Source organism: Oncorhynchus kisutch, linkage group LG1 (assembly GCF_002021735.2).
Source record: "Oncorhynchus kisutch isolate 150728-3 linkage group LG1, Okis_V2, whole genome shotgun sequence".
NCBI lineage: Eukaryota > Metazoa > Chordata > Actinopteri > Salmoniformes > Salmonidae > Oncorhynchus > Oncorhynchus kisutch.
Genome location: NC_034174.2, coordinates 72290063 through 72317749, shown reverse-complemented (window position 1 = coordinate 72317749; position 27687 = coordinate 72290063). Strand labels below are relative to the sequence as shown.

General features: G+C 46.4%; 1 protein-coding gene across 1 annotated transcript in view; it reads left to right on the top strand.

Moving 5' to 3' along the window:
• LOC109884513 (glutamate receptor ionotropic, NMDA 2B-like) overlaps positions 1-25157 on the top strand; it is a 125339-nt gene extending 100182 nt beyond the window's left edge. Inside the window, 5 exon segments of the mRNA XM_031832169.1 lie at positions 222-451; positions 655-815; positions 2299-2486; positions 15299-15537; positions 18074-25157. Of these exon segments, the coding sequence (XP_031688029.1) occupies positions 222-451; positions 655-815; positions 2299-2486; positions 15299-15537; positions 18074-20593 (3338 nt within the window). The 3' untranslated portion in view covers positions 20594-25157.
• The last annotated feature ends 2530 nt before the right edge of the window (positions 25158-27687 follow it).

Sequence of the window (27687 nt, the reverse complement as noted above, 5' to 3'; positions counted from 1 at the left end):
GATCATTAGCAGGCAGAAGGACAAGTGTCCACCATGTTGCTTTCACCTACAACATAACCTACCTCAGATCAATGGCCCCATAACAAAAAGCCAACATCAGGACTATTAAATGAAGTTCTTTTTTAATTGGGAGCATAGCCACCAAACCAATCAACTCCCTTCTCCCTCTTTCTCTCCCTCTCTATTGACATCTTCTCCACATCCCTCTTTTCTTTCCCCAGAGCCTGGTGGCCCCTCCTTCACCATCGGCAAGGCCATCTGGCTGCTGTGGGGCCTGGTTTTCAACAACTCTGTTCCCGTCCAGAACCCTAAAGGCACCACCAGTAAGATCATGGTGTCGGTGTGGGCCTTCTTCGCTGTCATCTTCCTGGCCTCCTACACTGCCAACCTGGCTGCCTTCATGATCCAGGAGGAGTATGTGGATCAGGTGTCGGGCCTCAGTGACAATAAGGTGTGTGTGTGCGTGTGTGTGTGCCTTCACCTGCTTGTATGTGCCCAACGTTGCATATGTTTTCCAAGCAGATTCATTTCCAGTCAGTCCAGAAGCACAATGCATTAGGAGCATTTGATGGAACCCGATGCCTTGTCCACCTCACCACACCAACCCCTGCTATTTTCTCTCCCCCCCCCCCCCCCCCCCCCCCCCCCACACAGTTCCAAAAACCCAACGCCTTCTCCCCGCCATTCCGTTTCGGAACGGTGCCCAACGGAAGCACGGAACGGAACATCCGCAACAATTACCCGGAGATGCACCAGTATATGACCAGCTTCCACCAGAAGAACGTGAACGAGGCCCTGGCAAGCCTCAAGGGAGGGTGAGAGAAGGAGAGGGAGGGAAAAGAGGGGAGGATGGGTGGAGGGTTAGGGAGAGGAGAGAGAGAGAGATAGGGATGGAGGGGAGGGGAGTGAGGGCCAGGGAGGGCCAGGGAGAGGGAGGGATGGAGGGAGAACAGGTGAGGGAGAGGAGAGAGGGATGGATCGAGGGGAGGGAGGGAGTGTTGGTGGGTGGAAAGCAAGCAGAGCTGCTGCTGTTGCTTGCTGCTGCCTGCCACTGCTCCTTAGCTCAGAATAGCAGCAAGCAACAGCCTGGTGGTGGTTGGTGGAGGCTGAGAGCTGATCTGATGTGATGGTCTCCTCCCTTCTTCCTTTCCAAGAATTAAGAATGCAGAGTGCGGATTAGAACACTAGAGCTTCATATAGCCATCTGTGGGTTTCTCTTCTTTTGGCTTGGTTGGGAGGGAGCAGGTTGAACTGCTAGCTAGCCATTGGGGATTTGATGAGTTGTGGGTTTGTCACCTAAATCTGTCATAGGTCACTTAGTATAAACGTAACATGTAAAGTGTTGGTCCCATGTTTCATGAGCTGAAATAAAAGATCCCAGAGATGTTCCGTACGCACAAAAAGCTTATTTCTCTCAAATTTTGCGCACAAATTTGTTTACATCCCTGTTAGTGAGCATTTCTCCTTTGCCAAGATAATCCATCCCCCTGACAGATGTGGCATATCAAGAAGCTGATTAAACAGCATGATCATTACACAGGTGCACCTTGTGCTGGGCACAATAAAAAGCCACTCTAAAATGTGCAGTTTTGTCACACAACACAATTGCACAGATGTCCCAAGTTTTGAGGGAGCATGCAATTGGCATGCTGACTGCAGGAATGTCCACCAGAGCTGTTGCCAGATAATTTTAATGTTCATTTCTCTACCATAAGCCGCTTCCAATTACGTTTTAGAGAATTTGGCAGTACATCCAACTGGCCTCACAACCGCAGAACCTGTGTTTGAAGCTATGTGGGCGAGCAGTTTACTGATGTCCACGTTGTGAACAGAGTGCCCTATGGTGACGGTGGGAATATGGTATGGACAATGAAAACAGTTGCATTTTATCAATGGCAATTTGAACGTACAGAAATACCGTGACCAGATCCTGAGACCCATTGTGAGGCCCATTGTTTTTAAAGATATCTGTGACCAACAGATGTATATCTGTATTCCCAGTCATGTGAAATCCATAGATTAGGGACTAATTTATTTATTTTAATTGACTGATTTCCTCATATGAACTGTAACTTGTTGCATGTTGCGTTTCTATTTTTGTTCAGTATATCTCTCACAGTTTTTTCCAGATCATGTGACCTCACCAGGAAAACTCTGGGAGTTTTACTGGTTCAGTCATACGATCAGGAAAAAACTCCTAACCCTGAAAATAACCAATATCTACAATTACTAACACTTTGCCTGACCATTACTGACCACTAACTATCCTCCACTATCTCCCTCCCTACTCCTGCTCAGTAAATTGGATGCCTTCATCTACGATGCTGCTGTGTTGAACTACATGGCCGGGAGGGACGAGGGCTGTAAACTGGTGACCATCGGCAGCGGGAAGGTGTTCGCCACCACCGGTTACGGCATCGCCATCCAGAAGGACTCTGGCTGGAAGAGAGCAGTGGACCTGGCCATCCTCATGCTGTTCGGCGATGGTAAAGCTTCAGCTGACATGCGATCGTAGTCCGACAGTAGAGTAGCATATTGAATAGTCATTTATTAGTCCATCTGCAGAGACAGAAATTCTTCATCTGCTCCCTCCTCCACTCCCACTTCCCAAGACAACACACAAACACACAACACACACATTTTGGGTAGGAGCACAGCTTCAGCCGACCACAGAACAGCACCCCTAAAGCTACACATTTAGCAGCAAGTGCCTTGCTCAAGGGCACAACGGCAGGAGAGGTTACATGGGATCTGAAACCAGCTTCCTTCTGGTTGGTAGTTAATCTCCCACTTGCATTGTCGAATCCCAGGATTGGAACACAGGATGCTGGATACCACAGTCTTAATTACACTGTTGTTCCATTGGCCTAGACATATTATATATAGTACTCCTCAATGTGTCCTAACTAGAGTCTATGCTCCATGGTATGTATAGTAGAAACACTGAGTGGTCTTGACAAGATACCTGGATGAATACCTCACCGCCTTCAGAGAAACGTTCCATACACTGAGTGTACAAAACATTAGGAACACCTGCTCTTTCCATGACAGACTGACCCGGTGAAAGCTAAGATCTCTTATTGATGTCACTTGTTGAATCCACTTCAAGCAGCGTAGATGAAGGGACAGGTTAAAGAAGGCATAAGACAATTGAGACATATATTGTGTATGTGTGCCATTCAGAGGGTGAATGGGCAAGACACCGGTTTGGGTGTGTCAAGAACTGCAATGCTGCTGGGTTTTTCATGCTCAACAGTTTCCTGTGTGTATCAAGAATGGTCCACCAGCCAACTTGACACAAGTGTGGGAAGCATTGGAGTCAACATGGCCCAGCATCCCTGTGGACGAATTGAGGCTGTTCTGTGCACAAAAGGGACTCAATATTAGTAAGGTGTTCTTAATGTTTAGTACACTGTGTTTATAAATGGACATGGTCAGTACACACACGCACGCACGCATGCATGCACGCACACACGCGCACACACACACACACACACACACACACACACACACAACAATGGCTTGAATGTACTTGACATTTTCTATCATAGCATGCCCCAGTTTTTATAATGAATGGGAGGTCATTACAGTGTGAGAGGGATATGGTGCAGATTGTTTCAGACCGTTGAAAGTCTCTTGATACAAGAGGCTAGGGATTTGGATTCACCACTGAAAGTGAGCATCACATACAGTAGCATATATCTCTACAGTATATACCAGACCTGGGTTTAAATACTCCTTTTGAATACTTTACCTGTGCTTGACTGGCGTAATGGCCCAACAGAATATCCTCAAAACTCTAAACCCCACCTAGGAAGGAACTCTAGGCTGGCTAGAGAAAACGCTCAAAGTAATTGAAAGATTTCAAGTAGTGTTTGAACCCAGGTCTGCGATCTACTGTCAAATGTATGTGATCAGTCGTTCATTTCATTCAAACGTTAACGCACCGTTAAAACACACTTTATATAAACTAGTAAAGAGCTCAGAGTTCACCCTCACTGGGTGTCTGCTAAGGTGTCATCCCCTGTTATAATCCATACAACATGGTTATCTATGTTTGTCTCGTGTGTGTATCGTGTGTGTGTAAGTGTGTGTGTCTGTCATGAGGTGTGTGTGTGGTTGTATGTGTGCTTGTGTCATGTGTGTACATCATGTGATGACAGGGGGGCCAAGAATAGTGTCCTAGTTCCAAGTGGCAGCCTCTGGTGCATCTGGAGTGTATTCAGATAACATCAAGGGTGAGCATGCTTACATCTGGTGAGGTGAAGTTCTGTTGGGGGTGGAGGTCTGGTGGGGGTGGGGGTCTGATGGGGTGGAAGTCTGGTGGGGGTGGAGGTCTGGTGGGGTGGTCTGGTGGGGGTGGAGGTCTGTTGGGGTGAATGTCTGGTGGGGGTGACGGTCTGGTGGGGTGGTCTGGTGGGGGTGGAGTTCTGGTGGGTGTGGAGGTCTGGTGGGGTGGAGGTCTGGTGGGGGTGACGGTCTGGTGGGGTGGTCTGGTGGGGGTGGAGTTCTGGTGGGTGTGGAGGTCTGGTGGGGTGGAGGTCTGGTGGGGTGGAGGTCTGGTGGGGGTGGATGTCTGGTGGGGTGGTCTGGTGGGATGGTCTGGTGGGGGTGGAGGTATGTTGGGGTGAAGGTCTGGTGGGGTGGTCTGGTGGGGTGGAGGTCTGGTGGGGGTGGAGGTCTGGTGGGATGGTCTGGTGGGGGTGGAGGTATGTTGGGGTGAAGGTCTGGTGGGGGTGGAGGTCTGGTGGGGTGGTCTGGTGGGGTGGTCTGGTGGGGGTGGAGGTCTGTTGGGGTGAAGGTCTGGTGGGGGTGGAGGTCTGGTGGGGTGGTCTGGTGGGGTGGAGGTCTGGTGGGGAGGAAGGTCTGGTGGGGTGGAGGTCTGGTGGGGGTGGAGGTCTGGTGGGGTGGTCTGTTGGGGGTGGAGGTCTGTTGGGGTGAAGGTCTGATGGGGGTGAAGGTCTGGTGGGGTGGTCTGGTGGGATGGAGGTCTGGTGGGGGTGGAGGTCTGGTGGGGTGGTCGGTTGGGGGTGGAGGTCTGGTGGGGTGGTCTGGTGGGGGTGGAGGTCTGTTGGGGTGAAGGTCTGGTGGGGGTGGAGGTCTGGTGGGGTGGTCTGGTGGGGTGGAGGTCTGGTGGGGGTGGAGGTCTGGTGGGGTGGAGGTCTGTGGGAGTGGAGGTCTGGTGGGGTGGTCTGGTGGGGTGGAGGTCTGGTGGGGGTGGAGGTCGGGTGGGGTGGTCTGGTGGGGGTAGAGGTCTGTTGGGGTGAAGGTCTGGTGGGGGTGAAGGTCTGGTGGGGTGGAAGTCTGGTGGGGGTGGAGGTCTGGTGGGGTGGTCTGGTGTGGGTGGAGGTCTGGTGGGGTGGTCTGGTGGGGGTGGAGGTCTGTTGGGGTGATGGTCTGGTGGGGTGGTCTGGTGGGGTGGAGGTCTGCTGGGGGTGGAGGTCTGGTGGGGTGGTCTGTTGGGGGTGGAGGTCTGGTGGGGTGGTCTGGTGTGGGTGGAGGTCTGGTGGGGTGGTGTGGTGGGGTGGAGGTCTGGTGGGGGTGAATGTCTGGTGGGGTGGAGGTCTGTGGGAGTGGAAGTCTGGTGGGGGTGAAGGTCTGGTGGGGTGGAGGTCTGGTGGGAGTGGAGGTCTGGTGGGGTGGAGGTCTGGGGGGGGTGGAGGTCTGGTGGGGTGGGGTGGAGGTCTGGTGGTGTGGAGGTCTGGTGGGGGTGGAGGTCTGGTGGGGTGGAGGTCTGGTGGGGTGGAGGTCTGGTGGGGTGGAGGTCTGGTGGGGGTGGAGGTCTTTTGGGGTGGAGGTCTGGTGGGGGTGGAGGTCTGGTGGGGTGGTCTGGTGTGGGTGGAGGTCTGTTGGGGTGAAGGTCTGGTGGGGTGGTCTGTTGGGGTGAAGGTCTGGTGGGGGTGAAGGTCTGGTGGGGTGGTCTGGTGGGGGTGGAGGTCTGGTGGGGGTGGAGGTCCGGTGGGGTGATCTGGTGGGGTGGAGGTCTGGTGGGGGTGGAGGTCTGGTGGGGTGTTCTGGTAAGGGGTGGAGGTCTGTTGGGGTGAAGGTCTGGTGGGGTGGTCTGGTGGGGTGGAGGTCTGGTGGAGGTCTGGTGGGGTGGTCTGGTGGGGGTGGAGGTCTGTTGGGGTGAAGGTCTGGTGGGGGTGGAGGTCTGGTGGGGTGGTCTGGTGGGATGGAGGTCTGGTGGGGGTGGAGGACTGGTGGGGGTGGAGGTCTGTTGGGGTGGAGATCTGGTGGGGTGGAGGTCTGTTGGGGTGGGGTGGAGGTCTGGTGGGGGTGGAGGTCTGGTGGGGTGGAGGTCTTGTGGGGGTATACTCTAGGACATACATATGTAGGATCTTAATTAGACCAGAACTGTTGTAAAAATAATCCTGCAGAAACAGGATTTTAACGTTTAGTCCATAAAGTTGCTTGATCGGTGGTTCGGTTGTTAGCTGGAGAAAAGTAGGCTACATACAATACTGTTAATATAACCGTGTGTTAGTGCGGGTTTTCAGTGAATTTAAGTAAATCAATAAGCTCATTCGCATTTCCTGCAGCACAGGAAAATTCTCAGCAACATAAGAGTGATCAAATTAAGATCCTACATCTGTACATGGAACACATACTTAGAAGTGAATAGCTTTGATTAAGTAGGACACTTGTAGGACTTCTCCATTGATTCTATACTACAGGGCCAACGAAAACAAGAACAGCTCAAGTCTTGTGAAAATATATTTCTACCAGGTCTTGTGCAGGGGTAGGTAGAGGAGTATTGAGGTCAAACCAAAGACTGCATGTCCTACATCTGAGGATCACAAAGTCATCTTGACACAACCTGCTGAGCTTTCTTTGCGTCCTTCACTGTGGCCTACTTTATCAGGAAGTCTTAACAACCAGGCAGGCAAATCTGCTACTGTCCAGGCAGCGAGTGAGTTAGCACACTGTTAGTTACACAAGCACTAGGGGAGTGGGAAATCCCCTTTGGTGAGATACAGACTGGTGTCTCACATCAAACAAATCTCACCGGACATGTCCTCCCCAATCTCCCTCCTCTCCCCCTCAGCACCAATTCCAGGGCACGGAGGGGGGGCTATGGGGACATATTTTAGGGTGGGACCGGCGATCACATGACTGTGTGTGTACTTCCTCCCGGACCCCAAGGACTAGCAGAAGTCCCATGAGGCTGTTGTTTCCCACATCAAGACCAGATAACGAGCGACTTGCATAGTCAATGACTAATGAAGATTATCTGTGACGGGGGATGTGTTGGGGGGACATAACACAACATGACATGTGTTGTACACCCAGGAACCTTGTGAGAATGCTGCATGTGAGAATGCTGTTCATAGACTTCTGTAACTGTACAAGCCTTGGTTTCATGCATGTTAACATCAGAAATTTGTTTTACTCACTGCTTTAGCACACTCCACCAACCCTAATGTCCTTGTCGTGTCTGAATCCTGGCTTAGGAAGGCCACCAAAAATTCTGAGATTTCCATCCCCAACTACAACATTTTCTGTCAAGATAGAACTGCCAAAGAGGGAGGAGTTGCAATCTACTGCAGAGGAAGCCTGCAAAGTTCTGTCATACTTTCCAGGTCTATGCCCAACCAGTCCGAGCTTCTAATTAAAAAAATGAATCTCTTCAGAAATAAGTTTCTCACTGTTGCCGCCTGCTATAGACCCCCGTCCCAGCTGTGCCCTGGACACCATATGTGAATTGATTGCCCCCCATCTATCTTCAGAGTTTGTTCTGTTAGGTGGCCTAAACTGGGATATGCTTAACACCCTGGCAGTCGTACAATCTAAACTAGATGCCCTCAATCTCACACAAATTATCAAGGAACCCACCAGGTACAACCCTAAATCCGTAAACATGGGCAAGTCCTGACCAACTTGTTCTCCAAATACACCTCTGCTGTTTTCAATCAGGATCTCAGCGATTACTACCTCATTGCCTGCATCCGCTATAGGTCCGCAGTCAAATGACCACCCCTCATCACTGTCAAGCGCTCCCTAAAACACTTCTGCAAGCAGGCCTTTCTAATCGACCTGGCCCGGGTATCCTGGAAGGATATTGACCTCTTCCCGTCAGTAGAGGATGCCTGGTCATTCTTTGAAAGTAATTGCCTCACCATCTTAAATAAGCATGCCCCTTTCAAAAAATGTAGAACTAAGAACAGATATAGCCCTTGGTTCACTCCAAGCCTGACTGCCCTCGACCAGCACAAAAACATCCTGTGGAGGACTGCACTAGCATCGAAGAGTCCCCGTGATATGCAACTTTTCAGGAATGTCAGGAACCAATACACACAGTCAGTTATGAAAGCAAAGGGTAGCTTTTTCAAGCAGAAATTTGCATCCTGTAGCTCTAACACCGAAACGTTTTGGGACACTGTAAAGTACATGGAAAATAAGAGCACCTCCTCCCAGCTACCCACTGCACTGAGGCTTGGAAACACTGTAACCACCGATAAATCCACGATAATCGATAATTTCAATAAGCATTTCTCTACGGCTGGACATGCTTTCCTCCTAGCTACCCCAACCCCGGCCAACAGCTCCGCAGCCCCCGCAGCTACTTGCCCAAGCCTCCCCAGCTTCTCCTTCACCCAAATCCAAATAGCCTATGTTCTGAAATAGCTGAAAAACCTGGACCTGTACAAATCAGTTGGGCTAGACAATCTGGACCCTCTCTTTCTAAAATTATCCGCTGCCATTGTTGCAACCCCTTTTACCAGTCTGTTCAACCTCTCTTTCACATTGTCCGAGATTCCTAAAGATTGGAATGCTGCCTCTTCAAAGGGGGTGACACTCTAGACCCAAACTGTTACAGACCTATATCCATACTGCCCTGCCTTTCTAAAGTCTTCGAAAGCCAAGTGATTTGCAAACAGATCACTGACCATTTCGAATCCCACCGTACCCTCTGCACTGTGCAATCCGGTTTCCGAGCTGGTCACGGGTGCACCTTAGCCATGCTCAAGGTACTAAACGATATCATAACCGCCATCGATAAAAGACAGTACTGTGCAGCCGTCTTCATCGACCTGGCAAGGCTTTCGACTCAGTCAATCACCGCATTCTTATCGGCAGACTCAACAGCCTTGGTTTCTCAAATGACTGCCTCGCCTGGTTCACCAACTACTTCTCAGATAGAGCTCAGTGTGTCAAATCGGAGGGCCTGTTGTCTGGAACTCTGGCAGTCTCTATGGGGGTACCACAGGGTTCAATTCTCGGGCCGACTCTTTTCTCTGTATATATCAACGATGTTGCTTGCTATGGGTGATTCCTTGATCCACCTCTCCGCAGACGACACCATTCTGTACACATCTGGCCCTTCTTTGGACACTGTGTAAACAAACCTCCAAACGAGCTTCAATGCTATACAACACTCCTTCCGTAGCCTCCAACTGCTCTTAAGCGCTAGTAAATCTAAATGCATGCTTTTCAACCGATCGCTGCCCGCACCTGCCTGCACGACTAGCATCACTACTCTGGATGGTTCTGATTTAGAATATGTGGACAACTACAAATGTGTAGGTGTCTGGCTAGACTGTAAACTCTCCTTCCAGACTCATATTAAACATCTCCAATCCAAAATTACACCTAGAATCGGATCCCTATTTCGCAACAAAGACTCCTTCACTCACGCTGCCAAACATACCCTCGTAAAACTGACTATCCTACCGATCCTCGACTTCGGCGATGTCATTTACAAAATAGCATCCAACACTCTACTCAAACTGGACACAGTCTATCACAGTCCACCCGTTTTGTCACCAAAGCCCCATATACCACCCACCACTGCGACCTGTATGCTCTCGTCGGCTGGCCCTCGCTCGATATTCGTCGTCAGACCCTCTGGCTCCAGGTCCTCTATAAGTCTTTGCTAGGTAATGCTCCGCCTTATCTCAGCTCACTGGTCACCATAACAACACCCACCCTTAGCACGCACTCCAGCAGGCATTTCTCACTGGTCATCCCCAAAGTCAACTCCTCTTTTTGTCGCCTTTCCTTCCAGTTCTCTGCTGCCAATGACTGGAATGAATTGCAAAAATCCCTGAAGTTGGATACTTATATCTCTCTCACTAACTTTAAGCACCAGCTATCTGAGCAGCTTACCGATCGCTGCAGCTGTACACAGCCCATCTGTAAATAGCCCATCCAGCTACCTACCTCATCCCCATATTTTTTTAATTTACTTTTTTGCTCTTTTGCACACCAGTATTTCTAATTGCTTATCATCATCTGCACATCTATCACTCCAGTGTTAATTTGTTAAATTGTAATAACTTTGCTACTATGGCCTATTTATTGCCTTACCTCCTTACGCCATTTGCACACACTGTATATAGACTTCCTCTGTTGTTCTATTGACTGTATGTTTCTTTATTCCATGTGTAACTGTGTTGTTGTTTGTGTCGCACTGCTTTGCTTTATCTTGGCCAGGTCGCAGTTGTACATGAGAACTTGTTCTCAACTGGCCTACCTGGTTAAATGAAGGTGAAATAAAAAATTTAATAATAATTGACTACAGCTCAGTGTTCAACACCATAGTGCCCACTAAACTCATCACTAAGCTAAGAACCCTGGGACTAAACACCTCCTTCTGCAACTGGATCCTGGACTTCCTGACATGCCTCCCAGGTGGTAAGGGTACGCAACAACACATCTGCCAGGCTGATCCTCAACATTGGGACCCCTCAGGGGTGCATGCTTAGTCCCCACCTGTACTCCCTGTTCACCCACGAATGCGTGGCCAAACACGACTCCAATACCATCATTAAGTTTGCTGACGACACCACAGTGGTAGTCCTGATCCCCGACAACGATGATATAGCCTATAGGGAGGAGGACAGAGACCACAACAACCTCTCCCTCAATGTGAGCAACACAAAGGAGTTGATCGTGGACTATAGGAAAAGGTGGGCCGAACAAGCCCCCATTAACGTTGAAAGGGCTGAAGTGTCCACATCACCAACAAACTATCATGGTCCAAACACACCAAGACAGTTGTAAAGAGGGAACGACAACACCTTTTCCCCCTCAGGAGACTGAAAAGATTTAGCATGGGTCTCCTGGTATGGCAACTGAGAGGCATCTGACCGTAAGGTGCTACAGAGGGTAGTACGTACAGCCCAGTACATCACTGGGGCCAAGCTTCCTGATATCCAGGTCCTATATACTAGCCAGTGTCAGAGGAAGGCCAAAAAATGTGTCAAAGACTCCAGTCACGCAAGTCTTAAGACTGCTGAACAACTAATCAAATGGCCACCTGGACTATATGACCCCCCCCCCCCCCCTCCCCCCCTTATTTTTACACTGCTGCTACTCGCGCTGTTTAGTATCTATGCATAGTCACTTTACAAATGACCTCGACTAACCTTTACCCCCGCACATTGACTCGTTATTGTTATGTACATTTATTGTGCTACTTTTTGATTGATTAGATTTTTTTTTTTTACTTTAGTTTATTTAGTAAATATTTTACAAACAAATTTTTTTTGTAACTGCATTGTTGGTTAAGGGCTTGTAAGTCTACACCTGTTGTATTCTGTGCATGTGACAAATAACATACACACACACACACGCACACATGCACACACACAGTCACAATAACAATCAAAGACATCAGAAGCAACTTAGTCAGTGTCTCACAATATTAATTACAGTCCACTGCACTTTATCCCTCTCCACTGTATCCCTCTACTGTATCCATCTTCACTGCATCCCTCTACTGTATCCCTCATTACTGTATCCCTCTACACTGTATCTCCCTTTACAGTATCCCACTTCACTGTATCCCTCTCAACTGTATCCCTCTCAACTGTATCTGCTCTTCACTGCATGCCTCTTCACTGTATCCCTCTCAACTGTATCCCGCTTCACTCCATTCCTCTTCACTGTATTCCTCTCTACTGTATCCCTCTCAACTGTATCACTCTTCACTGTTTCCCTCTCTACTGTATCCCTCTACTGTATCCTTCTTCACTGCATCCCTCTACTGTATCCCTCATTACTGTATCCCTCTACACTGTATCTCCCTTTACAGTATCCCTCTTCACTGTATCCCTCTCAACTGTATCCTGCTTCACTCCATTCCTCTTCACTGTATCCCTCTCAACTGTATCCCTCTCAACTGTATCTGCTCTTCACTGCATCCCTCTCTACTGTATCCCTCTCAACTGTATCCCTCTTCACTCCATCCCTCTCTACTGTATCCCTCTCTACTGTTTCCCTCTTCACTCCATCCCTCTTCACTGTATCCCTCTCCACTGTATCCATATCTATGGTATCTCTCTACTGTATCCATCTCAACTGTATCTCTCTTTACTGTATCCCTCTCAACTGTATCCTACTTTACTGTATCCCTCTTCACTCCATCCCTCTCCACTGTATCCCTCTCTACTGTATCCTACTTTACTGTATCCTACTTTACTGTATCCCTCTCCACTGCATCCCTCTACTGTATCTCACTTCACGGTATCCCTCTTCACTCCATCCCTCTTCACTGTATCCCTCTCCACTGTATCCCTCTCTATTGTATCCTACTTTACTGTATCCCTCTCCACTGTATCCCTCTTCACTCCATCCCTCTTCACTGTATCCCTCTTCACTTTATCCCTCTCCACTGTATCCCTCTTCACTTTATCCCTCTCCACTGTATCCCTCTCTACTGTATCCTACTTTACTGTATCCCTCTTCACTCCATCCCTCTTCACTCCATCCCTCTTCACTGTATCCCACTTCACTTTATCCCTCTCCACTGTATCCCTCTCTCCTGTATCCTACTTTACTGTATCCCTCTTCATTCCATCCCTCTTTACTGTATCCCTCTCCACTGTATCCCTCTTCACTTTATCCCTCTCCACTGTATCCCTCTCTACTGTATCCTACTTTACTGTATCCCTCTCTACTGTATCCCTCTCTACTGTATCCTACTTTACTGTATCAAATCAAAATCAAATTTATTTACATGGCCCTTCGTACATCAGCTGATATCTCAAAGTGCTGTACAGAAACCCAGCCTAAAACCCCAAACAGCAAGCAATGCAGGTGTAGAAGCACGGTGGCTAGGAAAAACTCCCTAGAAAGGCCAAAACCTAGGAAGAAACCTAGAGAGGAACCAGGTTATGTGGGGTGGCCAGTCCTCTTCTGGTTGTGCCGGGTGGAGATTATAACAGAACATGGCCAAGATGTTCAAATGTTCATAAATGACCAGCATGGTCCAACAATAATAAGGCAGAACAGTTGAAACTGGAGCAGCAGCACGGCCAGGTGGACTGGGGACAGCAAGGAGTCATCATGTCAGGTAGTCCTGAGGCATGGTCCTAGGGCTCAGGTCCTCCGAGAGAGAGAAAGAAAGAGAGAAAGAGAGAATTAGAGTTAGAGAGAGCACACTTAAATTCACACAGGACACCGAATAAGACAGGAGAAGTACTCCAGATATAACAAACTGACCCTAAGCCCCCCGACACATAAACTACTGCAACATAAATACTGGAGGCTGAGACAGGAGGGGTCAGTAGACACTGGGGCCCCATCCGAGGACACCCCCGGACAGGGCCAAACAGGAAGGATATAACCCCACCCACTTTGCCAAAGCACAGCCCCCACACCACTAGAGGGATATCTTCAACCACCAACTTACCATCCTGAGACAAGGCTGAGTATAGCCCACAAAGATCTCCGCCACGGCACAACCCTCTACACTGCATCCCTCTACTGTATCCCTCTGTACTGTATCCTACTTTACTGTATCCCTCCTAACCTGTATCCCTCTAGACTGTATCTCTCTCCACTGTATCCCTTTTCGCTGTATCCTTCTAATATGTTCCTTTTCACTGTCTCCCTCTAGACTATATACCTCTTTAATGTATCCCTCAACACTGTATCTCTCTCCACTGCATCCCTCAACAATGTATCTCCCTTCACTGTATCCCTCTTTACTTTATCCCTCTCCACTGTATTCCTCAACACTGTATCTCTCTCCACTGTATCCCTCAACACTGTATCTCCCTTCACTGTATCCCTCTTTACTTTATCCCTCTCCACTGTATCCCTCAACACTGTATCTCTCTCCACTGTATCCCTCAACACTGTATCTCTCTTCACTATATACCTCTTTACTGTATCCCTCAACACTGTATCTCTCTCTACTGCATCCCTCAACACTGTATCTCTCTCCACTGCATCCCTCAACACTGTATCTCCCTTCACAGTATCCCTCTTTACTTTATCCCCCTCTACTGTATCCCTCGCCACTGTATCCCTCTCTACTGTATCCCTCTCTACTGTATCCCCCTCTACTGTATCCCTCTCTACTGTATCCCTCTCTACTGTATCCCCCTCTACTGTATCCCTCTCTACTGTATCCCTCTTCATTGTATCCCTCTCTACTGTATCCCTCTTCACTGTATCCCTCTTCACTGTATCCCTCTCTACTGTATCCCCCTGCACTATATCCCTCTTTACCGTATCCCCCTGCACTATATCCCTCTTTACTGTATCCCTCTTCACTGTATCCCTCTATACAGGATCCCACTTCATTGTATCCCTCCTCACTGTATCCCTCTGCACGGTATCCCTCAGCACTCATGCCTTATACTATTCAAATACCTCACCTTTCCTTTCAGCACCTAGCTATATTCTCTTTCCATCTTCTCCTAACCTAACTCAATATAAACTGAACCAACCTAACCCATCCTCACTGTATACCCCCTCTAACCCCTAACCTACAACCGTATCATAAACTAACCCCTCCATATACCCCCTAACCTACAACCGTATCATAAACTAACCCCTCCATATACCCCCTCACCCCTAACCTTATTATAAACTAACCCCTCCTTATACCCCCTAACCTACAACCGTATCATAAACTAACCCCTCCATATACCCCCTCACCCTAACCTTATTATAAACTAACCCCTCCATATACCCCTCACCCTAACCTTATTATAAACTAACCCCTCCATATACCCCCTCACCCTAACCTTATTATAAACTAACCCCTCCATATACCCCCTCACCCTAACCTTATCATAACCTAACCCCTCCTATACCCCTCACCGTAACCTTATTATAAACTAACCCCTCCTTATACCCCCTCATCCTAACCTTATTATAAACTAACCCCTCAATATACCCCCTCACCCTAACCTTATTATAAACTAACCCCTCCTTATACCCCTCACCGTAACCTTATTATAAACTAACCCCTCTATATACCCCCTCTCCCCTAACCTTATCATAACCTAACCCCTCCTGCTAACCCCTCCTAACCCCCTCTATCGCCTGCTTGTCCCCCCAGGAGAGATGGAGGAGCTGGAGGCTCTGTGGCTGACGGGGATCTGCCACAACGAGAAGAACGAGGTGATGAGCAGCCAGCTGGACGTGGACAACATGGCAGGTGTCTTCTACATGCTGGGGGCGGCCATGGCTCTGTCGCTCATCACCTTCATTGCCGAGCACGCCTTCTACTGGCAACTGCGCTTCTGCTTCATGGGCTACTGCACCGGCAAGCCAGGCTTTACCTTCTCCATCAGCAGGGTGAGTTATTGGCTGGATTGGAGCACGTCTTTAACCGGACCGGTACTTCCTGGTCAGGTTGCTAACACTCTGTGCTTATGCCACGTTCACATCATGTCGGAAACTTGGGACTTCTGAGTTCAAATTAACCTAAGTTATTTGCGTAGGGCTTAGTATTTGTTGATTCTGTTACTTCCCAAGTGAGAAACTTGAGTATAATCTTTCTACAACGAGTAAGCTGACATGACGTGAACATGGCATAATAAAACCTATACTAATAAGCTAATGATACTTTGTTAACTGTGACGATACCCTTTGAGCAAGGATAACAAATCGAGTATAACTACTGATATTGTGAACGCTAATCGAATTCAGGCTAATCTGTGCTAACGGTGCTAGCAAAACTAACATAACAATCATCGCCAATGGGCCTTTTGAAAGCCCTTTTAATATATAACACTAACGCTAAGGCTCTTACAGTTAGTTACATGCCCACTGATTCCAGTTGTATAGAAGGGTAAAAAACAAAGCCTTATCACGGTGTTGTTGCGTCTTTAAATGGGGACTGCTCCGAGGGCTGTTTATGCGGGTCATTTACCATGGCAGTTGTCATGGCAGTTGTTATTGTATGTCAGAGAGCTTGTTTACGCATGAAAAACAATTGCTTGAGGAACAATTACATTTGCATAATGTTACCTTTTAAGAGAGGAGGGAATGTTTTTGTTGTTGCACGCTCATTGAACTCAATTATCATTAATTTGAGAAACAGACGCAAATGTTTACCTGCCTGAACTTCTTAAGAAAGGTTTTTCTGATATCCTTTTGAGCATTTTGAAAAAGAGAGCTTCGATAGAATACAAATTCAGTATTTATTGGTTCAAGTGTACAGGTGTTGATGTTATTTGACAGTTGCGTTACAGCGTTCATTTTCACCCACTACACTAATAAAGACTACCCCTCGACTAATTATTGCCGCCTGCAAGAGATATTAGTCTATTACGGATTTCTATGCCTGGTTTAGTGCTCCAGTTGTGGAGGTGATGAGAGAGAGAGAGAGAGAGAGAGAGAGAGAGAGGGGGAGAGAGAGAGAGAGAGAGAGAGAGAGAGAGAGAGAGAGAGAGAGAGAGGGAGAGAGAGAGAGAGAGGGGAGAGAGAGAGAGAGAGAGGGAGAGAGAGAGAGAGATGAGAGAGAGAGATGAGAGGGAGAGAGAGAGAGAAAGAGAGAGAGAGAGAGAGAGAGAGAGAGAGAGAGGGGTCATGAGAGAGAGGGGTGATGAGGGAGAGAGAGAGAGGGGGTGATGAGAGAGAGAGAGAGAGAGAGAGAGGGGTGATGAGGGAGAGAGAGAGAGAGGGGTGATGAGAGAGAGAGAGAGAGAGAGAGAGAGAGAGAGAGAGAGAGAGAAAGAGAGAGAAAAAGAGAGAGAGAGAGAGAGAGAGAGAGAGAGAGAAGGGGACAGGAAGAAAGAGAGGGCATATGATGAGAGGGACAGATAACGTACGACGCGAGGAAAAGGAAGAAAAAAGAATGATTAAAAAACATTAAAGGGGAACAGAAGGAACAGAGGAGCGCTAAAGGAAAGATGTGCCAGTAACCTCTGTCCTATCACCTTTACAGAGGGATTGTGTGGACATACGTAGACAGATAAAGAAAGTCCCGTTGGAGGAGAAGCTTCACCATGGCGACCAGGAGGCAATGGAGATAAAATAAGACAAAAAAAGACACAAAGAAAGAGTGGAAAGAGTAGAAGAATGAATTCAGGGGGCCAGGGGAGAGGAGTGACTTTGACATGACGCCCCTGATGAACAGTGACACACGTTTCACTGGCAGGCAGTGATATTTTGTTTTTTAAAATCTGGAATGGCACCCCCAGCGCTGATCCTAACATACATGCCTTGATTTGTTGGCAGGTGTAACCTCTTAGAATTACTGTCCTCACAATGCCAAAATCACAACCAGATAATGACGTAACATTTATCAAAACCACACCTGCCTTTCATTTTGCAGAATATAATGCATGATTCATGTTTCATTTTCGTGGCGTGTCTTTACGAGAGGGGGGTTGGATTGCCCCAGGAAAAGTGCTGTCAGCTGAATTTAAAGTAATCAACTTATTGATTGGTTTGTCAAAACTAGGTGCTAACGGCGCTCCTGTCATTATCAATCAAGTCTCTGATCTGCCCTCCAACACTGGGTCTGAGTGAGAGGAAGAGAGGAGAGGCTCTGAGCCTCTGCAGGGGCCAAAGCTCTGTGTGCTCCCCAGGGAGAACGTATTGATCAACTCACCACTATTACTGTTTAATAGTGTGTAAACAAGGTGGCCAGATGAAACACTGCAGTGCATTAACCTCTCTCTCTTTGTCTCTCATCTCTTTTCACCTTTCCAACTCCCGTCCGCTTTCTAATGCTCGTCCACCAATCTACCCTATTTATGTTTTCGTCAATCTGTCTTTGTGTTGGTTTCTTTCGCTTGCTCCACCTCTCCCCATGTTTTTCTCTCTCTCCCTCTCCTGTTCTCTACCATTCTCTATCCCCCCTATTCATCTGTTCCTCCAACAGGGCATCTGGAGTTGTATCCACGGGGTCCAGATCGAGGAGAACAAGTCGGCCATGGACTCTCCATCGGCCACCATGAACATGAACATGAACAACACCCACTCCAACATCCTGCGACTGCTCCGCACAGCCAAGGACATGACCGCCATCCCGGGGGTCAACGGCTCGCCGCACACACATGGCGCCCTGGAATACGGTGGCCACCACCGTGGCGAGTCGCCCAGCATCTACGACGTCTCCGAGCACCGGCGCAGCTTGCAAGAGCGCAAGGCCCCGCCGCCGCCCTACCTGCCTGAGGACAACATGTTCAGCGACTACATCAGCGAGGTGGAGAGGACTTTTGGCAACTTGCCCCTGAAGGACAACAACCTGTACCAGGACCATTACCTGCACCACCACTCAGGTCCGGGACCTGGGCTGGCTCTGGGTATGTCCGGCCCCCCGCCTAACAGGCCGAGTAGCTTAGGCAGTACCAGTTCATTGGAGGGAGGGATGTTTGATTGTGACAGTTTAGGGGGAGGGGTAGCTCCCATATTCACCACACAGCCCCGCGTTGCCTCCCTGACTCACAGGAACACCAATAAGTTTGACCTGATCGCCGGCCACGCCTCGGCCTCAGGCTCTGGTCAGCAGGGGGGTCAGTTCAAGTCGAACGACCTCTACGGGAGGTTCTCCTTCAAAGGCGGGGCGTCCAGTTCTGGCTTTATCGACAGGGGTGGTCACGACAGATACTGCATGGGTGGAGGAGGAGGGGGTGGCGGGGGCTCGGGGGGCGATGATGTGTCGGATATCTCCTCACACACCATCACCTACGGCAATCTGGAGGGCAACGCCAAGAGGCGTAAACAGTACAGGGACAGCTTGAAAAAGAGGCCCGCCTCAGCCAAATCCAGACGGGAGCAGGACGAGATTGATTACCGGAGGCGAGCCCACCACCATCACACCGTCCACCACCACTTCTCCCGCGGGCCCCTGGGACACCGCTCGGCCTCCCCACCCCTGGTCCCCTCTGAGCGGAAGAGAGGAGGTGGAGGAGGAGGGGGTAACTCTTCACCTTACTTATTCCGCGACAAAGAAAATCTGAGGGAGTTCTATGCAGAGCAGGTCCTTTCCAAGGAGGGCTCTGCCAAGTGGGAGCATGTGGATGTGGCCGACGGGCCTTGTCCGATGGGCGGTAGGGGAGGAGTCGCTGGCGGTAGTAGTGGTAGTGGCATTTGTAAGAGCCTAGTGCCTGTGGAGGATTTCCTGAAAGGTAACAAACCCAAGAAGTCAGAGGGTAAAAGTGGCGTAGTCGGAGGAATGGGCTTGGGGACGTCAGGGCAACAGGCCCACACGTGTTGGGAGAAGAACATGTCTGAAGTGGGGGGTGGAGGCATAGCAGGGGGTGACTGGGAGTGTCGGAATCACAGTGGTGGTGGTGGCGGGGGAGGAGGGGGTGGGGGCGCTAGTGCTGGAGGGGGAAATAGTCGTCCAAGCTCTGCTACTTGCAAACGGTGCGAGTCGTGTAAGAAACCAGGCAACCTGTATGACATCAGTGAAGATAACCTCATATTTAGCCAGATGGGGGGTGGAGGGGGGAAGAGTGGTGACGCGGGGGGTGCTGGCCAATCACAAAGTCATGCACAGCGCAGGAAGCTAGGGCCAGGTGGGCGGGTGTTACGGAGACAACACTCCTACGACACGTTTGTGGATTTGCAGAAGGGTGGGGGTGGCGGACGCATGGGCGGGGGTGGAGGAGGAGGTGGAGGAGGAGGAGGGGGAGGGGGGCAGCTCCTCCCACCCAGAAGTGTGAGCTTGAAAGACAAAGACCGCTACATGGAGGGAGTTAGCCCGTACGCCCAAATGTTTGCCCAGTACGCGGAGAGGGACAGAGATAGTCCCTCCTTTTTCAGTCGGGGAGGTAGTGAGCGGGAGAGGGCGAAAGGAGGCTCCTCCTTCAATTTGTTCCGAGGCGAACGAGGAGAAGGTGGGTTGCACCGTCGGTCGGTGGGGGAGAAAGACATGAGGGACAGGGATAGAAGAATGATGGGAGGTGGAGGTGGTGGTGGCGGTAGTGGCAAATGGGCCGGGACTTACTCCTTGTCTAAATCTCTCTACCCAGATAAGGTGACCCAGAACCCCTTCATCCCAACCTTCGGCGACGACCAGTGTCTATTACATGGCGGCAAACCGTACTACGTCAAAATGTCTCCACAGCAACAGCAACAACCGCCACAGCATCTCCTCAACAACAGCCGCGGGGACTTCCGAGGCTCCATGGGGGTGCCTTCATATTTTCCGGCGTCAGCCACGACGGGGGTCATGTCCAACGTGACCCCCAGGTTCCCCAATGATCTGTGTCTCGGGGGAGGGTTGGGGGGCCCCATGGGGAACCACCATGGCCCCAGACTGGGAGGCAACAAGCTACTGCCGGTCAGGGACGGGGGGTTAGGGTTGGTGGGGCAGGGCGGCCAGACACCCTTCAATGGCTCGAGCAACGGCCACGTTTACGAGAAGCTCTCCAGCATCGAGTCTGACGTCTGAAAGAAAGAGATGGAGCTAGAGAACAGGATAATTGCTTCTCCGTCCGAGGAGAACGAATAGACGCTACATTGTGTACATCGTTCTCATATTTCTAACTGAGGAAGGTTAGTTGGACAATGGACACTGCAGACAGAGTGAAGGAGAGTGAAGGAACTGTCAAGTGTAACAGAAAGCGACACGACTTCTAATGAGGAAATGAACGGATTCTGCTGCTTGACTCTGAGACTGTGAGGGAGGAGGAGAGAAATCTCTCCTCCGTTTCTCCTCTCCTTCTTCACTCCCTCTTCTATCTTTCCCTCTCTTCCGCTCGCCTGCTGTTCCTTACACCAAAACTAACGTTTTGCTTAGCTATCAGAAATACAATCAAATGAATGAAAAATCTAATACTTTTCTTGAAGTAACAGGGTAAACTAACAATAATTGTATTGATAATGTTGTTAATGATATTATTGAATATAATTAAATGGTTTAACGTGTTCAGTTTGGGCTCGTTTCTTTTTCTTTTCTTGTTTTTATACTTCATGTTGTTATATATTTGTACTGTTGTTAATTATTTGCATATTACAGGAGACTAATAGACTATTTGTTAGGAAGAAATGTTACTTAAGTACCAATACTTGTAGGTCATTCAGATTTCTTCTTAATTCTTGATTATCCATATTTTCTGTTTTTGGAGTGCTGTGCAAAAGTATACTGTATGTGAAAGGCATGATTTGCTGAGTACATTTTCCATATATTTGACATCTTATAGTGAAGGAGAAAGTACTTATGTGGCATCATACTGGTTTGCCGTTTAGATTTCTTGTTTTGCCTGGCAGTACGTCGGGAGTAGTGGTGATCTCAGATACCGAGCGGGATGTGCCTTACTGAATCCACTACAATCATAAAGATATGAAGACTCCTCCTCCTATCGGTAGAAAGGGTGTTCATTCTGTAGACCCTTCAGTTATTAACTAGTAATTCATAAAGTGGTTATCATGTTCGCTGAGAATCCGCTTAGCTGAGATTTTGCTTTAAACGAGATCCACCCACCTGAAAGGAGAGATAGTTGCATCATGGAAGATTTCGTTTTCTGCTCGTTTCACTCGGGTGCTAGTCAAGAGGCTCTTATCTCACCCTTTAGCTTTCCATAAATCATTTGATTTAATATTTTAAATACCAACATATCACAAGTCCCCCTTATATACCCAAAATGTAAACTATCAATTACACTTATTCTAATTTTCGTATTGTTTTTTAAAAAACTTTTTACTTGGCATAGATGCAGTATTTGCTAAATATATGTAATTCCCCTTGAATGCCTAAATGTTGCTGGGAAGTGAATCAATGGAGTTGGTTTCAATTGGACTTGACAGTTTTCTACTTTTAAGATCTGGTCTTGATGGAATGTTGGACCATGGTCTGGGAATGGAGAGACGGACAGCAGGACGTGTTAGTTATTTCATTTTGTATTAAGGCAGTATGCTGTTGCTGCTATATCATCCAGACACATTTATTAGAAGGGGGGTGGGTGGGGAGTGGTGTGCTGTGAACACAGGGAGGAAAGAAAGTTTCAGTTGGTTTATTCATTTACTTTCATCCAATCACTGTACTGTTACTGTACTGTATACTGTATGTCTCTCCTTAATTCACGTCAAGGACTTGATCAAACCGCTAATCATGTTTGACTTACTTAGAATGTGTTAGAATTTCTGAGATAATTCAGATATCACTAAAGGTGGTCACTTGATATGGGGATTGGGGAGAATAATCACTATTTCACTATTTGTTAGCTTTTTTTCTTTCCTTGTGAATACCAACACTAATCAATCACTTTATACAGGCCACACAAGACAGTCTGGATGTAACATTCAGTAAATCTCAGTAAACTTTCAACATTTTTCCGAAGATGATTATGGAATGTTTTGGCAACTTCCATCAATGGCTTGATGCATAAGAAGGATAAAAGGACAATAACGTTTGTAAAGATTGAGTACTTGACCAGGGCATGATTACCATTAGCCTAGTATTAGCAAGAATTCTTCATCTCTGCATTTAAAATAAAACCTTATTTGAATAATTCTGTATATTTCAACCAGAACAACCACTTTTTATCTATCAGGGCAAATCTCTTATGAATTTACAAATGTGATTGAAGGCACTGGACAGTATTTTCCTTTTGGAAAATAGTCCTCACAACTGTCCTGGAAGGTACTTGGTGGAAGGTGGAGAAAAGCAAACCGATGCCATGATTAAAATTAAAGAAAAAAAAAACGTTGAATCTCCACATAGTGTGGAAAGTAACGTTTTCCCCCCTATTCTATAAGCATTGAGTCCAGTGGTTTGTTTATCATGCCTTTGCCAATGTCTCTGGGTCGCTTCCATCAATGACAACCTCATGTCCATGGAAGATGACCTCAAAGCCACAACGTATCACAGACAGATATCCAGGTCCACGCTGTATTTGTGTTCACCTCCATGTAATTGTTGTAATATACAATTTAGGACCCCCCCCATATCTTCATTTTATTTATTCTATTTATTAATTACTTTAAGTTATAGCTGTCTGAAATATTACATTGCTAAGTGATTTGTCATTTTACCAAACCAAATTGTACGATCTAAGCACAATCAGTGTTATTGATTAGTTGATCAATACTTGTACATCCCTATTGACACTTGGAAAGATTTTTCCTTCTTTCATGACTGACAAGTCAGTGTGTCTGATATTGAGTCAGTGTGTCTGATATTGAGTCAGTGTGTCTGATATTGAGTCAGTGTGTCTGATATTGAGTCAGTGTATAAGGACATGTGTTCGTAAGGACATGCATGCATCAGTGGAATTGTTTCATATCCCTTTTTTACTTAGACTCTATTTTATCCCAAAAGTGGGTGTTTGGGAATGATATCTGGACTTTTTAATCAATTTAATTTATTCTGATCCTTGTTGGTGTGTGTTTGTCTCTGTAAAAAGACAAATAGAATTTTGCTCTCGAAATTGTCGTTATTTTAGTCAAATTCAGTCAACAGAATTGTCAATAGGAATAATTGCTATGACAAAAATAGTTTCAACAGATTTATTATGGGAACCAGGAGAAGTTTAAGAAGAGAAGTTCAGGCTTCTCTGCTCCTCTTGATGTTTGGTTGTAAATGCCTGTGAATGAGGTGAAGGTATTGCTATTATTAAATGCCTGTGAATGAGGTGAAGGTATTGCTATTATTAAATGCCTGTGAATGAGGTGAAGGTATTGGTATTATTAAATGCCTGTGAATGAGGTGAAGGTATTGGTATTATTAAATGCCTGTGAATTAGGTGAAGGTATTGGCATTATTAAATGCCTGTGAATGAGGTGAAGGTATTGGTTTTATTAAATGCCTGTGAATGAGGTGAAGGTATTGGCATTAATAAATGCCTGTGAATGAGGTGAAGGTATTGGCATTATTAAATGCCTGTGAATGAGGTGAAGGTATTGGCATTATTAAATGCCTGTGAATGAGGTGAAGGTATTGCTATTATTAAATGCCTGTGAATGAGGTGAAGGTATTGGTATTATTAAATGCCTGTGAATTAGGTGAAGGTATTGGCATTATTAAATGCCTGTGAAATTAGGTGAAGGTATTGGCATTATTAAATGCCTGTGAATGAGGTGAAGGTATTGGCATTAATAAATGCCTGTGAATGAGGTGAAGGTATTGGCATTATTAAATGCCTGTGAATGAGGTGAAGGTATTGGCATTATTAAATGCCTGTGAATGAGGTGAAGGTATTGGCATTATTAAATGCCTGTGAATGAGGTGAAGGTATTGGCATTATTAAATGCCTGTGAATGAGGTGAAGGTATTGGCATTATTAAATGCCTGTGTATTGGTATAACGTTTTTATGAAGTGATGAACCAGCTTTGATTTTCAATGTATTTGCTTGTATTTTCCCTACAACCTCTCTTTCTTCAGGAAGTTGCTTTACCCCTCTCTCTCTCTCTCTCTCTCTCTCTCTCTCTCTCTCTTTCTCTCTCTCTCTATTTCTCTCTCTCTCTCTCTTTTTCTTTCTTTCTTTCTTCTTTCTTTCTTTCTTTCTTTCTTTCTTTCTTTCTTTCTTTCTTTCTTTCTTTCTTTCTTTCTTTCTTTCTTTCTTTCTTTCTTTCTTTCTTTCTGTTGTTGTATGTGCCTCAGTACAGTACATGCGCTTGATTACCTCTGTGTGTGTGTGTGTGTGTGTGTGTGTGTGTGTGTGTGTGTGTGTGTGTGTGTGTGTGTGTGTGTGTGTGTGTGTGTGTGTGTGTGTGTGTGTGTGTGTGTGTGCGCGTGCGCATGCGCATGTGTGCGTGCGTGCGTGTGTGGAAAAGAAAGCGCGAAAGAGAGAACTGTTGACTGATGTTCTGCATTGTAGTGCTGTATGTAAATAACTTACCTCCCTCTAGCAGACTTTTAATAAAAGTGTACAAAATGGCTGAAAGTAAGAACCTTTTGGGTGACATCTTTCATTTGAAGGTTCCCTGCTAAAATTGTTTTATAAAAAATTAAAGGCCACATACAGTGCCTTGCGAAAGTATTCGGCCCCCTTGAACTTTGCGACCTTTTGCCACATTTCAGGCTTCAAACATAAAGATATAAAACTGTATTTTTTTGTGAAGAATCAACAAGTGGGACACAATCATGAAGTGGAACGACATTTATTGGATATTTCAAACTTTTTTAACAAATCAAAAACTGAAAAATTGGGCGTGCAAAATTATTCAGCCCCTTTACTTTCAGTGCAGCAAACTCTCTCCAGAAGTTCAGTGAGGATCTCTGAATGATCCAATGTTGACCTAAATGACTAATGATGATAAATACAATCCACCTGTGTGTAATCAAGTCTCCGTATAAATGCACCTGCACTGTGATAGTCTCAGAGGTCCGTTAAAAGCGCAGAGAGCATCATGAAGAACAAGGAACACACCAGGCAGGTCCGAGATACTGTTGTGAAGAAGTTTAAAGCCGGATTTGGATACAAAAAGATTTCCCAAGCTTTAAACATCCCAAGGAGCACTGTGCAAGCGATAATATTGAAATGGAAGGAGTATCAGACCACTGCAAATCTACCAAGACCTGGCCGTCCCTCTAAACTTTCAGCTCATACAAGGAGAAGACTGATCAGAGATGCAGCCAAGAGGCCCATGATCACTCTGGATGAACTGCAGAGATCTACAGCTGAGGTGGGAGACTCTGTCCATAGGACAACAATCAGTCGTATATTGCACAAATCTGGCCTTTATGGAAGAGTGGCAAGAAGAAAGCCATTTCTTAAAGATATCCATAAAAAGTGTCGTTTAAAGTTTGCCAAAAGCCACCTGGGAGAAACACCAAACATGTGGAAGAAGGTGCTCTGGTCAGATGAAAACAAAATTGAACTTTTTAGCAACAATGCAAAACGTTATGTTTGGCGTAAAAGCAACACAGCTCATCACCCTGAACACACCATCCCCACTGTCAAACATGGTGGTGGCAGCATCATGGTTTGGGCCTGCTTTTCTTCAGCAGGGACAGGGAAGATGGTTAAAATTGATGGGAAGATGGATGGAGCCAAATACAGGACCATTCTGGAAGAAAACCTGATGGAGTCTGCAAAAGACCTGAGACTGGGACGGAGTTTTGTCTTCCAACAAGACAGTGATCCAAAACATAAAGCAAAATCTACAATGGAATGGTTCAAAAATAAACATATCCAGGTGTTAGAATGGCCAAGTCAAAGTCCAGACCTGAATCCAATCGAGAATCTGTGGAAAGAACTGAAAACTGCTGTTCACAAATGCTCTCCATCCAACCTCACTGAGCTCGAGCTGTTTTGCAAGGAGGAATGGGAAGAAATGTCAGTCTCTCGATGTGCAAAACTGATAGAGACATACCCCAAGCGACTTACAGCTGTAATCGCAGCAAAAGGTGGCGCTACAAAGTATTAACTTAAGGGGGCTGAATAATTTTGCACGCCCAATTTTTCAGTTTTTGATTTGTTAAAAAAGTTTGAAATATCCAATAAATGTTGTTCCACTTCATGATGGTGTCCCACTTGTTGTTGATTCTTCACAAACAAATACAGTTTTATATCTTTATGTTTGAAGCCTGAAATGTGGCAAAAGGTCGCAAAGTTCAAGGGGGCCGAATACTTTCGCAAGGCACTGTATGTGCAAGCTTGTAATTTGTTGAAAGAGTGCACACCTAGTAGTAGAGACTATTTTTACAGCAAGTTGATGAATTTCGTTTCACTTTAATTTGGTAAAAGACCGGCATACACACTTGTTTTTGTTACAAAACTAATGGTAATGACATGAGTGGCTATTACATAAGCACAACATCATGACGCTCTACTACATTTTTACAAGTTATAATTTTTCTTCTTTGGCAACCCTTTAATTTACGTGTTTCCAAGTAGAAAAGTATAACACAATCATTTCTAGAACTGTACAGATTGTGAAAATGTATATATGACTAAACATTTCAGTCACTCTTTAATTTTTGTATGGGAAGAAATGACATGTGTTAAAGAATAATAACAAATGTGATTAAATATTTAATAAAATTTAAAATGAGGTTAATTAAACACAGTCGATGTGAAAATAAGTGCTAAGAAATATTCTTCTTTTGTCTCTTTGTACAAAACAAAGTGTTGAGTATTAATAAAAAAAAAACATGAAATCATGTAATTTGTGAAATTCCTACGTTTTCTTATTTTTCCCCTCTAAACAGATTTCAACATTCATTCATTCTCTAATTTGTCTGCGATTCATGATAATGTATATGTTTTTGTATATATTGGAATTATCTGGCTCGAAGGACCAATACCTTAAAGGGTCATTCAGCAGTTAAAACAATAGAAAAGTGTCCTCCCCACCCCTGTTTTGTTTTTTATATTTTTTATAATGGGTCTGGAGAATTGTAACCACTTTCACCTTCCTAGACAGAGCTATGGATGGATGCAAGGACTTACCAGCCATGATATCAATATTATAATTGTAACCATGTTTTGACTCTATATAGTGTTTGTTTAAATTAAATTTGTTTACAAACATTGGAGTAAAACAAGCTTATATTTTGGCTTCTGGTGGGGTACAACAGCTCATGAGACGTAACTTATGTT